At 54.4% G+C, this 14,501-nt stretch overlaps 2 protein-coding genes across 2 annotated transcripts in view; both read right to left on the bottom strand.

Annotated features, from left to right (window-relative positions):
* RNF4 (ring finger protein 4) overlaps window positions 1-124 on the bottom strand; it is a 34,435-nt gene extending 34,311 nt beyond the window's left edge. Inside the window, exon 1 of the mRNA XM_021677716.1 lies at window positions 25-124. The gene's annotated coding sequence lies outside the window, so the exon portion shown is untranslated. The remainder of the gene's footprint in view (window positions 1-24) is intronic.
* A 6,115-nt stretch (window positions 125-6,239) lies between these two features.
* The window catches only part of CFAP99 (cilia and flagella associated protein 99), a 31,097-nt gene continuing 22,835 nt past the window's right edge, over window positions 6,240-14,501 (bottom strand). The window contains exons 11-15 of the mRNA XM_021677682.1: window positions 9,463-9,604; window positions 9,119-9,270; window positions 8,102-8,307; window positions 6,477-6,642; window positions 6,240-6,356 (exon numbers count right to left, since the gene is read on the bottom strand). Coding sequence (XP_021533357.1) covers window positions 6,240-6,356; window positions 6,477-6,642; window positions 8,102-8,307; window positions 9,119-9,270; window positions 9,463-9,604 — 783 coding nt within the window. The remainder of the gene's footprint in view (window positions 6,357-6,476; window positions 6,643-8,101; window positions 8,308-9,118; window positions 9,271-9,462; window positions 9,605-14,501) is intronic.

Genomic DNA, 14,501 nt, shown 5'->3' on the forward strand with positions numbered 1-14,501 from the left:
CGCTCTCCGCGAAGCCTGACTTACCGGGAGCGGGATTGGTGCGGCAGGAGCCGCCGCCGACGCACTCGGGCGAGGAAGCACCCCCGGAAGCCACGGAGGAGTAACCCTCAAGCAAGACGCCGCCGCCTCAACAGCTACCCACTTCCGTTCCTGAGGCCTGGGCTCCACCCCCCGCGCACTCCCATTGGCCGTCGTCCCCTCGACTCCCGCGGTCTACCGGTCCAGGAGGTATGTTTTCCAACCCTATTGGATAAGAAAACCATCTATTACCGCTTTGAAATGCGCCTCTTTCCGGCCCCGCCCACGCTCGCGAGCTCGCGCTCCCGCCTTCCCGCGAGAGTCGGGGTCTGCGCCCCTCGGTGCGCAGGGCCTCTCGGGAGTTGTGGTTTACTGGGCGACTGCCGCCGCGGGCTCCCGGCGCTCTGATCCTGGCCACGCACCGCCGGGCGACGGCGCGGAGCTGGATGTTAGTTCAGGGCAGCCTTTCCGGGGCCCGCATACCCGGGCCCACTCCCGGCCTTCTCCGGGCCTAAGTTCTCTTTCCTGTTAGCGCGGCCTTTGTGAGCAATGGCCCCGGGGTCTCTACTGCCGGCCAGAACCCGGAACTGAATCTGCACCAACTCCAGGGCGCTCGCGACACGACGTGCCAGGCCCTGGGCGGGGCTTCCGGTCCCAGGGATTCCCGGACTGCTTCCCAGGCCGGCGGTGAAGACAGGAGGGAAGTCCAGCCTCGCCCGTTCGCGGGAACCCGGAGGAGGCACTCAACCAGAGTCCCTGGGAGGGCTCTCCGGAGGAAACGACTTCGGAGCTGGGAACTGAAAGGACTAGAAAGGAAGAGAGCGAGCTCAGAAGAGGGAGCCTGGGTGGGGAGGGATAGGCTGGCATGTCCAGGAGACTGCAGGCTGCCCACTGTGCGAGGAGCAGAGTTGGGGAGCGGTGGCTGTTGGGGGGAGGCAAGAGCCATGTTGTGCAGGGACCAGATACCAGGTTGGGTCTGGATTATCCCGAGGGCAGTGGGTGTGGGAAAGGAAGAACTGAACCCCTGGGGGAGCACTCTGGCCCAGGACTAGTCCTGGGAAAAGGGTCATGGCCCCGGGCAGAGGCCCGGAGCTCTCTGGGGCATCTGGCAAAACTCCAAGGGTTAAGAGCGTGCGGACTCTGGGGCGCCTGGGTGGCTCAGTTGGTTAAGCGACTGCCTTCGGCTCAGGTCATGATCCCAGGGTCCTGGGATCGAGTCCCGCATCGGGCTCCCTGCTCGGCGGGGGGCCTGCTTCTCCCTCTCCCACTCCCCCTGCTTGTGTTCCTGCTCTCGCTGTCTCTGTCTCTGTCAAATAAATAAATAAAATCTTTAAAAAAAAAAAAGAGCGTGCGGACTCTGGACCCTGCCTGCCTGAGTGTGAATCCCAGATCCACTGTTTAAGCAGGCCTCACCAGTCCCCTCACCTGGCATATGGGGATAACAGTCCAGTACCCGCCTCAGAGGGGGAAGGTGGGGAGGACCCCACCCAGAACAGCACAGCTTCAGAACCTCAGGAGAAAAGCAGGTGGTGGGTTCCTAGAGTTCAGCTGCCAGAACTGGTCTTGGACATGGATTTGGCAATAGAAAGCCTAACTTGTCCCTCCTGTTCTGAGGGAACCCAGATCCAGGCCATGGCCATCATGGCTGGTCCCCAAACACCCTCAGGCAGTGAGGACATCACTCCAGGTGCCTCGGATGGACTTTTACTAAGAGGGGTTCTTCAACCCAGAAGATTGAGTCATGTATGGAAATGACTAAGCAGATCAAAACCAGAGAGCATTCGTGGTTTTGTGTTGAGTTTACAAGTAGTCTTTGTGTTTGATACTTATGTAATTGTAAAAGAATTTGACATGGCAGATAAATCCGATTCTGCATGAGATATGTTGAGTATTGATTTTTTTTTAAAAGATTTTATTTATTTATTTGACAGAGAGAGACACAGCGAGAGAGGGAACACAAGCGGGGGGAGAGGGAGAGGGAGAAGCAGGCCTCCCGCTGAGCAGGGAGCCGGATACGGGGCTTGATCCCAGGACCCCGGGACCATGACCCGAGACGAAGGCAGACGCCCGACGACTGAGCCACCCAGGGGCCCAAAGATTTTATTTATTTATTTGACAGAGACACAGCGAGAGAGGGAACACAAGCAGGGGGAGTGGGAGAGGGAGAAGCAGGTTTCCCACAGAGCAGGGAGCCGGATGTGGGGCTTGATCCCAGCACCCTGGGATCATGACCTGAGCCGAAGGCAGACGCTTAACGACTGAGCCACCCAGGCGCCCCGAGTATTGATTTTGATAGTGATTTTAAGTTGGAAGGTACAAGATATTAGTTTGTCATCAATTGTTATATTAAAGAGAATTTACAAATTTAAGAGAAATTAGACCTTTAATACAAAATTGGGAATCCTTAAATACTTGATAAGACAGCCAACAAATGCTAAAAAATAAGTTTAGACTGTACATGTATAAATGCAGTTTAAAATGTTAAAGGGCGGGGCCGCCTGGGTGGCAAAGTCGGTTAATTGTCCTCTTGGTTTCAGCTCAGGCCATGATCTCACTGGTGGTGGGATACAGCCCTGTGTCTGGCTCTGCGCTCAGCAGGGAGTCTGCTTGAGATTCTCTCCCTCTGTGCCCCCCCCCCCCCCCCAGTGCTTGCACTCTCCCTCCCTCCCTCTTTCTCTAAAATAAAATAAATCTCAAAAAAAATGCTAAAGGGAATTTCAGCTTGTAAATGGAAGCATACACAACTAATCAAAACGATAGTTATAGATTTAAAAAATAAGATTAATAATTTGAATTTCACAACCTAAAGAAAAGCTAGGGTTTTCTATTTGTAACTTTATTTTTTTTTAAGATTTTATTTATTTCAGGGGCGCCTGGGTGGCTCAGTCATTAAGCATCTGCCTTCGGCTCGGGTCGTGATCCTGAGGTCTTGGTATCGAGCTCTGTAATGGGCTCCCTGCTCCGCAGGAAGCCTACTTCTCCCTTTCCCACTCCCCCTGCTTGTGTTCCCTCTCTCGCTGTGTCTCTCTCTGTCAAATAAATAAAATCTTTAAAAAGATTTTATTTATTTCAGAGAGAGAGAGAGAGCGCTGGTGGGCAAGCATGAGCGGGGGAGGGGAGAGGGAGAAGCAGGCTCCCCACTGAGCAGGGAGCCCCATGCGGGGCTCCATCCCAGGACCCTGGGAAATGACCTGAGCTGAAGGCAGATGCTTAATGGGCTGAGCGACCCAGGTGCCTCTCTATTTGTAACTTTAATACATCACATTAAAGATGTAATGTTGAGGGGCGCCTGGGTGGCTCAGTCAGTTGAGTGTCCAACCCTTGATTTCAGCTCAGGTCATGATCTCAGGGTCGTTACCTTCAAGTTCTTTCTGAACTTCATTTGACATTGAACTTGGGGTGTGAACATCCCTGGCTCCCTCACAGCTAATGCCTCTGGCCCTGAATGTTTCCAGCTCAGAGAAAAGACTGGAACTTTGGTGCTTCCAAGTGCCATACAGCTAATGTAGATTCCTGGGCATCACCCCAGAACCTGAATCTCTGTGGATGAGGTCGGAGAATCTGCTTTTTACTATTTGCAAAGAACCTCTAGCCAAGTGAGTTTCAGGTACTGTCAATGAGGGTCTTCTGGCTGCACTTACGCAGAAAATACACTGAAGCAGAAGGTCAATTCCCTGGGTGGTCCAGAGAGTGCTTTCTCAGCATCAGCTGGACCTGGCTTCTCTTGGCTGGCCCTCTTTCCAGGGGCAGTTTGACTCTCTCTCAAAGGGCTCATGAAGGGGGTGCCTGGGTAGCTCAGTGTGTTAAGTGTTCGACTCTCGGTTTTAGCTCAGGTCATGATCTCAGGGTTGTGGGATCAAACCCCACGTCCAGCTCCGGATGCTCCCCCCTCCCAAAATAAATTTAAAAAAACTTTTTTTTTTTTTTTTTAAAAAGGCTCTTGCATGTAGGGGGAAGCCTCAGTAAATGAAGGCCAGTTAGCTGCTACCTCTGAACAAACTTCAAAGCTCAGTGCTTTGAACAAACAGGCATTTATTGTTAATGACTCTACAAATTAGTGGGGGCAGGGAGAGGGTTCAGGTTCTGGCTGGCCTCACATGTTGGGTTCTGCTGGTTTGTAGTACGAGTGAGGATGGCTTCTGCTGGGACAACTGGCTGACCTCATATAGTGTCTCATCCCAGCAGGCCACCCTGGACATGCTCACATTGGGGCTGGGCAGGGTTCCAAGAGAACAAGAGGGAGCTCCAAGGCCACACGAGGCCCGGCCTCAGAACTAGCACACAGCCACTTTTGCTGCACCCTATTGGCCAACACAAGTCAGCCCAGATTCAAGGACTGAGGGAAATAGACTGCCTCTTAGTGGGAGGTCACGAGGCAGGGGACCTGGATACTGGAGACATTTTGCCATCAGTCTAGAACATAAGGCCTGCCCTCAGGCCACAGCCTCAGGGGATGGCCCAAGGCCTATTCCCCCTCAGGTTGGTATGGAGCAGAAGCTCCAGGTACTCTGAGCAGCTGCCCAGTCCAAGAGGGCAGTTAGGGACGTTGGTGTGCCCTGCCAACCAGCATCATTGCCAATAGCACCTCCCCGCCTCTGCTCGAGAAGCCAGTTGGAGAGGTGAAGGGTTGTTCTCCCCTCCTCCTGCCACGGTGCTTGCTTTGGGCGCCGATAAAGACCTTCCCCCACTGCAGGAACTGGCTCCGCAGAGCTTGTTCAATTCAGGCCAGTGAGACTGGAGCAGATGTTCACACAAGGCCTTGAGGACAGACAACCCTCCTGAGAGAGCAACCAGGGAGAGATGACCCTTCTTCCTCGATTTCGTGCGGCTGGAACTGCTACCAGCTTGAAGACCAAACTCCTGCATCAGGCATGTCCTGAAGCCCACCCCACCTTTGGACTGCCAGTTACAGGAGTTAATAGTTCATCCTTTGAAACTCTCAGAGCTCCTGAGGGACTCTGGACAGGTCATCATCAATGTATTTCCTTGATATCAAATGAAATGGGTTTGAATCACATGTAACACAGGATATAAGAAATGTTACATTTGTTTCTTTAAATGAAATTTAATCTGCCCCCAGCCTTTTTGACAGGGAGGTAGGAAATTCCTTTCTATTGACCTGGGTAAGTCCTGCGTTTCTGACACTGTTCAAAATACTGGGGGAGAACGCTTGTGTTCAGTCTGTTGTCTTACTTCAAAATGCCCATGTTCCTGGTTGGAATGTGCCCTGAGGTCCAGCCTCCCTCTCTGAGGTGTCATCTCCCCTGCAGACCCAAGGAGGATGTCAGCTTTGGGGGCATCTCTCTCCTGGACACCTACCTACTTGGCTGTTTCCAGCCTCTCCCCCACGGCCTTGCCCAGACTCTGTGCTTCCTGGAGCCGCACACCTTGTGCTTCAATCATGAATCTGCATTTCCACAGCATGCTTTCGCTGGGTCAGCCTGTCCACAAGGTCATGCCCTCTCCAGCCTGGCGCTGGATCCAGAGGAACCAAGAAAATGAATGTGTCCTTGTCTGGGCTCATGCCCACTGTCTCCAGTCATGTTCCTTAGGTGTTGCTGGAGAAGGCTGGGTGGTGCTCTAAAATCATGCAGACTTAGCTTTGGGTGAAGGCTTTTGGGGCTGGTTACTTTACCTCTTTGAGGACTCGTGGCCTCATCAGCAGAATGGGGGTAGGGGACAGTTCCTGCATCCCCATGGGCCCCCTCCCCCGCTATGGCCGCAGTGAGGTTTGCTGGAGATAAGTCAGGAGATAGGCCATTTCCCAGGGGCTCAAGCATCCTGGCCCCTTCAACCAAACTCACGCGCACAACCACACAGGTTAAGCTGTCAGACTCCGGGCAGAGAGGGGGGATTCCAAGTTTTCACGTGCAGAGGTGGCTCTGGGAGCTTTGAGGAGGGGCGTGGCTAATGCTTTGCCCTGGGCCCTAGGTAAGGGCTAGGATCTAGGCAAGGGTGGCCAGATTTACCATATAAAATACAGGACACCCAGATAAGTTTGAATTGCCGGTAAAAAGCGGATACTTTTTTTAGCGTGTTTGTCCCGGGCAATAACTGGGCGTCTTACATTTTACACCGCAACCCTGTTCTGGGCGCGGGGCTCTGCGGCGGCTGAGGGCGTGGAACCGGGCGAAGGGGCAGAGGAAGAGGAGGCGCGCACCGCCGGCCGCACCTTCGCCCGCGCGGGATGCGCGGCGGCTGGGCGGCGTGCCCCGCCCGGCTCAGGCGGCCTCCAGGCGGCGCCCGTGCCCGCCCGCAGAGCTACTCAGCAGCAGCGCCCGCAGCCGGCGCTCCCGGCTCCGCTGCAGCTCCTGCCAGTGCCGCTCCTCCAAGTGCGCCTGCGGACAGGCCCTCGGCGAGGTCGGCGCGGGCCCAGCGACCCTGCGCCCCCATCCACGACCTCCCCCCGCCCCCGAGGACACCGGGCCCCCAGCCTCCCGCCAGCTCCCGGAGCTCACCCATGGCTTAGGGCGCGCGGGTCCCGGCGCCGACACCGGCTTCGGGGCTGCCTGCGCGCGGCGGCGCTCCGCCACCTTCTCTTGGATCTTGCGCTGCAGCTCCAGCACGCGCTCGTCCCGGGAGGGCGTCCCCGGGGCCGCAGACCGGGCTTTCTTCTCCTCCCACCTGAGCGGGCGACAGGGCGGCCTGAGGAGGGGCCCTAGCCGCAGGTTACCGGGAGTGTTTCCGGTGCAGGGGGAGAGGCTCTCCAAGGACCGCCGGGGTGCCGCCCGGCGCCACTACCTGTTCGCTCTTTGCACTTAACGTCATAAAAACGTACCCCATGTCTATTAGCTACGGAGGTATTTGAAGCAAAAAAGGGAAAACCCTCTTTTACCTTGTGCTCTCCTTGCCACTCTTGCCTAGGGGCAAGAGCTGCTAATACAGCTTTGCAAATCTCTATCATACTAGGCCATTTTTCCTTCCAAAATGAGGTGTCACTCTACAGACGGTTCCCTGATGGCTTTGGGTTAAGTGCACATCACGGCACCGCCAGGCAGACTGCCCACGAAAATGGTCCTGGTGAATCAATGCCACGAGGTCTGGCTGCACGCGGAGGGCTCCAGGAGCCTCGTGAGCAGGTTTGGATCCTTGGAGGCTCCCCAGCACCAACCAGACTGCACGTGGGGTCTATCAGGCCGAGTCTGGAAGTGGTGAAGTCTCCCAGGTGCCTGCCACCTTGGGGACCTGCTGGGTGGCCAGCCAGCCTTGCCTGGACAGCCCCCACAGTTGTCACAGGGCCTCCTCCAATTGTAACCCGAGCAGCAGTCGCTCAGGATCAATAGTGATGGGTTTTGTGACAGTCCTCCCTTCTGTCCACCCCACCCCAGTTACACACTTTCTCTGGAGCCCTGGGTGCCAGACCCTGAACCAGGCTATGCTATGACAGGGCTGGGTGCCACCTGACCCAGGGGGGTGACCATGCTGCCACGGGACAGACGCATGGGGCTGGAAAAGCCACCACAGTGTTCCCAATAAAAAGGGGTACGTGTGCACGTGCTCTCCATTAAAAGAGAGAAGTCAAGTCAAGATGCCTGACAATCAAATGCTATGTGTGAATCTCAGCCAGGTTCTGGTTTAAAAAGAAAAAAAAAAAGACAATTACAGCAAACAATCTTTTAAAACTATAGCAGACAATCTTGGGACCCTAGGGAAACATGAATATGGAGAGGATATTTAGATGATGGGAATTTTTGTTGAAATATCTAGTTGTGTAATTGTGCTGTGGTTATGCAGGAACATGTCTTTTTTTCAGAAGATGCACACCAAAGTGTTCAGGAGTGAAGAGTGTCTGATGTCTGCAACTACTTCCAGATGGTTCTTTAGGGACAGATAAGTGGCTAGCTAGATGGAACACATGACAAAGGTCGTACTTGTGACCTACATGGGAACATTTTGCATCCAAGCCCTCACTGCACGATTTTTTCACATCTGAAAATGATCTAATAAAATAGTTGGGGTGGGAGAGGCTATTGCAAGGAAACTGCAGGAGGGCGGTGTGTTGTTGCAGGGAGAACCCGCCCGGGAGGAGGCTCGCTGCGCGCTCCTGCCAGAGGCGCCTGCCCCAGGGACCACCAGTACCGACCTCAAGGCCGCAGACCTCCCCATGGCCGCGCGGCACAGTGAGATCTGCTCCACCATATTCTGCAGTTCCTGGCTTCTGGCACGCTTGCCCTGGATGATCTGGTCTCGCTTCTCTTCCTCTTCGCGCCGCTGGGTCTCCTTGAGCAGGGCCAGCCGCTCGCGAAGCTCCACCACAGACATCTCCCCTTCCAGGCCATACCCAGGGATCTGCAGGGTGATGGGGAGAGCCGAAGCTGGGAGTCAGGCCCATGCCCAGCCTGCAGGGCCGTCTCCTGTGCCCTGACATGTCTTCTGCCCCAGCACTGGTGCCCCTCCCCCAACTTCCCTCCGTCTGGCCCCTGTGCCCAGGAGACCTCCTTCCCTCTGCTCAGTAGCCCTGTGTAACATGTCTGCCATTCAGCCTCTCCAGCCTGGACCCCCCTCTGGTGACTGCACATTGCAGCTGGGTGCCCTGTAGGCGCCTCTACTGGGGTAGGGCCCAAACGGAGCTCACTGCTGTCTCCCCAAGCCAGGCCCCGGGGGCCTGGGCTGAGTGCCCTCTGGACTTCCCACATCCCCTGGGATCAGGCCCAGTTCCCAGACCAGCTGCCGTGGCCCTTCCAGGCCAGCTCCCGCCTCACCAGATGCCAGCCTGGCTTCTCCTGGTTCTTCGCACACAGGCTTCCAGAGACCAGTGCTCTCCTCCCAGCCTCTGCGCACCTGCGCTGTCCTTACGCTGCCCTGCCCGCCTGGGCCTGGGGAGTCCTGCGACCACCTTCAACCTGTTGAAGCCTAGCTTGTGAAGCCTACCTTGCCCCCTCCCAGGGCCCCTGGGCTCTGGCCCCCGGAGGTCACAGAGGTCTCCCTGACAGGACTGTGAAGTCTTGGGCCAGCCCTAGGCCTGGCGCGTGGCAGGTGCAGCATCCACAGCTGGGCGTGCCACTCATGCCGGCTGGACCTTGGCTTGGGACCAGTGGGAATTGTGGACATGCCCTCCCATGGCAGTGCCAGGCTCCCCTAGGACAGGCCGTGTCCTTACCTGGGTCAGGTCCACGAGCTTGCCCTTGCGCATGGGCTGGGTCTCCAGGGCTCGAAGTTGGGAGACGAGCTCGCAGCGCTCCTTCTGCTCCTCCTTGGCTGCCTGTATAGTGCGCTGCAGCAGCTCCCGGCTCTCCTCTATCACCTCCTGAACTTGGGGGCCAAGCAGGGTGCTGAGGGGCTCGGAGGGCAGCCGGCCCAGCCCCAGCCTTCCCTTGAGAGCAGCTGGGCTCTTGCCAACCACGGTGGCTCGCTTGAGGCTGGAAGCCGGCCTGGGACCTGAGCTGGGGTGGGGGGGTTGGCAGAGCTGGGCGCGGCCTCATGGTACTGGGCCCCCCACTGTACCTATCTGCCTTCGGCTCTTCAGGAGCTTCATCTGCGCCAGCTTAACATTCTTCTGCACCTCTGTCACCTGCTCCACCAGCTCCTTCATGGACCTTTCCTCCTGGAGACGCCTCTCAGCACACTGCTGCTTCAGCTCAGCCATCTGCTCAGACAGCCAACCCAGCATGGTCAGAGCTGGAGGTGCCCCCTGGAGCAGGCCTGTATCCCCCCACCCCCCACCGCCGTCTGCCCCAGCCCCAAAAGCAGCATGAGGTCCGGAGAGCAGAACCTGTCCCTGACCCTGAGTCACCTTGGAGCCCGGATCTAAGCTCATCAGCTCCTGGGAGTCCCCTGGAGGTCAGGGCCTACTGGGGAGGTTCCACCTCATATCCTGCCTTCCTCCACTGTAGTCCTGGGGAAACCAAGTCAGAGCCACTGGGTTTGCCCCGAAGCCCACCCACCCCTGGACTCCAGCTGAGAGAGGAGGGCACTCATTGCTTGGAAGCCCTGTGGAGCACAGCACATGTCAGCCCCCTGGGCAGCCTCAGGCTTCTGTCCCATGAGCCCCCAGGCATGTCCTGCTGGTCACCCCGCTCTCTTCTTTCTCACGGTGCCTCGTTAGTGAAGACTCTTAAACGACGGAACAGGGGCGGTTTTGCCACTTGGACGCATGTGACCGGAACCCTCCTGTGTGTCCAGGTGCTTCTCGCCTCTTTGGCCCTGCGCTGCATTCATTAGCCTCGTAAGGAGATGTCCCGAATTGTAGCCGGCTTATTTTTGTGGCTGTATGTGTGGGGCACTATATCACAAAGCTTTCATCCATTCTACTGTGGATGGACATTGCAGATTGCTTCCAGTTTGGTGCTATGGTGAACAATTCAGAATACTATTTTTAGTCCTCAAGACGCTGTAAGGCACAGCGTGGGGTTTACACCTCCATCACTGGCCCAGGGTGGCCACGGAGCTAGCGAACTCCCAGCCCTGGCCGCCTGTGCAATGGGGGCTCATCTTCAGCTGTGCAGTAAGCGGGAATCAGCCTGCAGGCGGCTTGGACTTCAGGCTTAGAGATGGCGACACGAAGTAATCGTTCTGTAATACAATTTGCTGGTGTGCATAAAAAATGCCTCTTGACCATCCCTTTCGATTTATACCATAAAGTAAGGAAGTGCTCACACAGCAAAAGGACAGAGGGCAGTCAGAAGGACACAGGGGCCAACCTGAAAGAGCTCCCAAAAGCCAGAGCTTGCAGCAAAATCAATACTGTCCTATTGGGTGATAACACAAAGTGTAAAACAAATATTCGTGAGTCCCCACTGAAAGAAGTGATTGAATATATAAGTAAGTGAGGGAGAAGAGAGGAGTCCTCCGGGCAGAAGAATTCTCAGTAGGTACCCACTCCTTGAGTGTGGGCTTTGCTTAGAGACCCCCCTTCTGTGGAGTTCCGAATGGTGGGGGGAGACAACGGCAGTGGAGAGACCTGGCAGGCACGACCTTGGCCACGGGACCAAGGTCAACATCACAGGGATGAGTCTGTTGAAAGCAGATGCCCTTGAGAGAGTGTGATGAGAAGATCACTTTGCTTCTGCAGTCTTGCTCCCCAAACCCACAACCCCGGTCTAACCATGAGAAGAGCATCAGACATGTCTCCACCCAGGGGCATTCTACAGGACACCTGACCAGCTCTCCTCCAAACTGTCAAGGTCATCAAAAACAAGGAAAGGGGCGCCTGGGTGGCTCAGTCGTTAAGCGTCTGCCTTCGGCTCAGGTCATGTTCCCGGGGTCCTGGGATCGAGCCCCACATCGGGCTCCCTGCGCTGCGGGAAGTCTGCTTCTCCCTCTCCCTCTCCCCCTGCTTGTGTTCCTTCTCTTGCTCTCTCTCTCTGTCAAATAAATAAATCTTTAAAATAAAATAAAGGTCATGTCTCAGACTCTTCTTGGCTGTCACAGTTTCTCAGACTTTCCTTGTTTTTTTTTTTTTTTTAAAGATTTATTTATTTGACAGAGATAGCGAGAGAAGGAACACAAGCAGGGGGAGTGGGAGAGGGAGAAGCAGGCTTCCCGCGGAGCAGGGAGCCCGACGCGGGGCTCGATCCCAGGACCCTGGGATCACGACCTGAGCCGAAGGCAGACGCTTAACGACTGAGCCACCCAGGCGCCCCTGAGACATGACCTTTAAATGTAACATGGGGTCCTGGGACAGGAAAAGGGCATTTGTGTGGGGAAAAAAAAAACGAGCTCAAATCCTAAGGAGGTGTGGAGTTTAGTGAAGAGTCATGTACCAATGTTAGCTACTTAGCTGTGACAAATATCCCATGGTGCAGTGGGCCAGTGTCTCCCCCAAATTCACATCTACCTGGAACCTCAGAATGTGATCTCATGTCCAATTAGCTGAGGATCTCAAGATGAAATCATCCTGGATTTAGGGTGGGCCCTAAATCCCATGACAAGTGTTCCTAAGAAGAGGAGATGTCACAGAGAGATGCGGACGCATGACACATGACTGTGTGAGGATGAAGGCAGAGATTGGGGTGAGACCGCCACATACCACAGAGTTCCTGGGGTCACCAGCAACTGGAAGAGGCAAAGAAGGATTCTCTCTGAGGAGCTTAGCAGAGAGCGTAGCCCCGCTGCCACCTTCCTTGACCTTGGACCTGGGGCCTCCAGAACTGTGATCTGAGCCCTCCGGGCCGTGGGGCTTTGTTGTGGCAGCCCTGGAGACCTGGTGTGGTGCTGGAAGATGTCACCAGCAGGGAACGCTCTGCACTATCTTTGCAACTTTTCTGTAACTCTTAAAAAACTGTTCCAAAATAAAATCGTATTTTTAAAAGTACTTTCGAAAACTTGGTAATAAATGGAAAAATGCTCATGTGGAAATATGAGGTGAAAAGAGGTGGGCTACCAAAATCTGCAAGGGGTCTTATCTCACGTGAGTAAAGTACAGACAAAACCCAAACGAACCCTGGGCGAGGAGGCCTGCCCTGTGGGGTCCCCAGGCCCCAGCCAGGCTGCATCTCAGGGACAGCACAGACATAGCTCGGGGACAGCTAGGAGGGAGGAGAAGAGGCAGCATCTCCTGGCTCTCCATAAATGTGCCTGCAACAAGGGGGTGGGCAGCGCAGGACCAAGGACAAGGCCGAAGCTGGGGAGGAAGACACACAGGACTTGGGGCACCTAGGGGCTCAGTCCGTTAAGCATCTGCCTTTGGCTCGGGTCATGATCGCGGGGTCCTGGGATTGAGCCCCACGTCAGGTTCCCTGCTCAGCGGGGAGCCTGCTTCTCCCTCTCCCTCTGCTGCTCCCCCTGCTTGTGCTCTCTCTCTGTCTCAAATAAATCAGTAAAATATTAAAAAAAAAAAAGACACACAAGACTGTAAGTGCCGTCTCTGCCTGGACCAGCTCTGCTACCTCAGGCCCTGCCAGCATCTATGCTGGTGAATGAAGACGGGGGTACCCACCACCTCAGCCCCTCCAGAGGGGTGCAGAGGGCAGGGCGGCGGGAAGGGCTCCCGTGGGCCAGGCTGTAGCCATGGAACCTCTGACCAGCTGAGGCAAAAGTTCCAGTTAATGCTGTAAGAGTCATCATCCAACAGGAACAATACAAGAGAAATTGAAATCCCTTTCTCTTCAAATATTTAGTGCTGTCTAATCTGCCTAATATATTTATATAAAGCATATTAGTCACGTAAATGCGTGTAACTGCAATTCCAGGATGGGGAAGGAAACGTCAGAGGATACCATGTGGCAACCTGCCTTCCCCGCCCCCCCCCCCCCCAGCAGTAACAAGAGTAGTGTCATCAGAGGCCTGGTGGAAAGTGAGGACCCAAGTGGTGTGGAGACCTCTCCTGACATGCTTGCCATGTGACAGTGGAGGCCAAATGGGGAGCTGGTGTAAGGTACTCCCACCTTTGCCAGGCAGGGAGGTATGCAGGCAGGTCTAGCCAGATCTCTTGCAAAGTAATGAGGAACCCCCCACGCAGGGGTCAACAAAGGCCAACCAGGAAGTCTGGATTGCTAGGCCCACCTGGAAGTAATATGGCAGCTCCCCATCTTCCCCTACCTGTGTGAGAGGGAGCCAGCCAAGACAAGGGTTTAAATAAGATCCAGAGTCCCATAATATCCAAATGTTTGGGTTTCAGTAAAAAAATCACTCATCATACCAAAAGCCAGGATGATGTCAAGCTGAATGCAGACAATAAATGCTGAGATGACAAAGATGCTAGGTTTGACAAAGATTTTTAAAGAAGCCATTATAGAAATGCTTCAATGGCAATTATGAACATGTTTGAGACAAATGAAAAAAATAGTTTCAGCAAAGAAATAGAAGACATAAAGAAAAAACAAATGGAAATTTTAGAACTAAAAACCATAATAGATGAAATAGAAAATTCAATGGATAGCTTCACTGGCAGATGGAGGGAAGGAGTAAAGAATCCGTGAACTTGAAGATAGAACAGTGGAGAGAAATCACCCAATCTGAACGTAACAGAGAAAAGAGACTGAATGAGCAAAACCTCAAGGACCTGTGGGACAATCAAAAACATCTATCACTCCTGTCATCAGAGTCCCAGGAAAGAGGAATCAGGATGAAGAGGAAAAAGTACTTCAGAAAGTCATGGCTAAAACTTCCCAAATTTGGCAAAAGACATAAGCCTAGAAATTCAAGAAGCTCAGTGAACCCCAAAGATGCCCATGCTGAGACATATTGTAATTAAATTTCTGAAAACTAAAGGCAAAAAAAAAATCTTGAAAACAGCCAGAGAAAAATGACACATTATTTATAAGGGAGAAACTACGTGAATGGCAATGGGTTTCTCATCCGAAACCAGAGAGGCCAGAGGAAGACGCACAGTATTTTTCAGGAGCTGACGGAAAAGAATCGTCAACCCAGGGGCGCCTGGGTGGCTCAGTCATTAAGTGTCTGCCTTTGGTTCTGGTCATGATCCCAGGGTCCTGGGATCGAGCCCCGTATTGGGCTCCCTGCTCACTGGGAAGTCTGCTTCTCCCTCTCCCACTCCCCCTGTTTGTGTTCCCTCTCTCTTACTGTCTCTCTGTCTGTCAAAT

Source organism: Neomonachus schauinslandi, chromosome 2, assembly GCF_002201575.2.
Source record: "Neomonachus schauinslandi chromosome 2, ASM220157v2, whole genome shotgun sequence".
NCBI classification, from domain to species: Eukaryota; Metazoa; Chordata; class Mammalia; order Carnivora; family Phocidae; genus Neomonachus; species Neomonachus schauinslandi.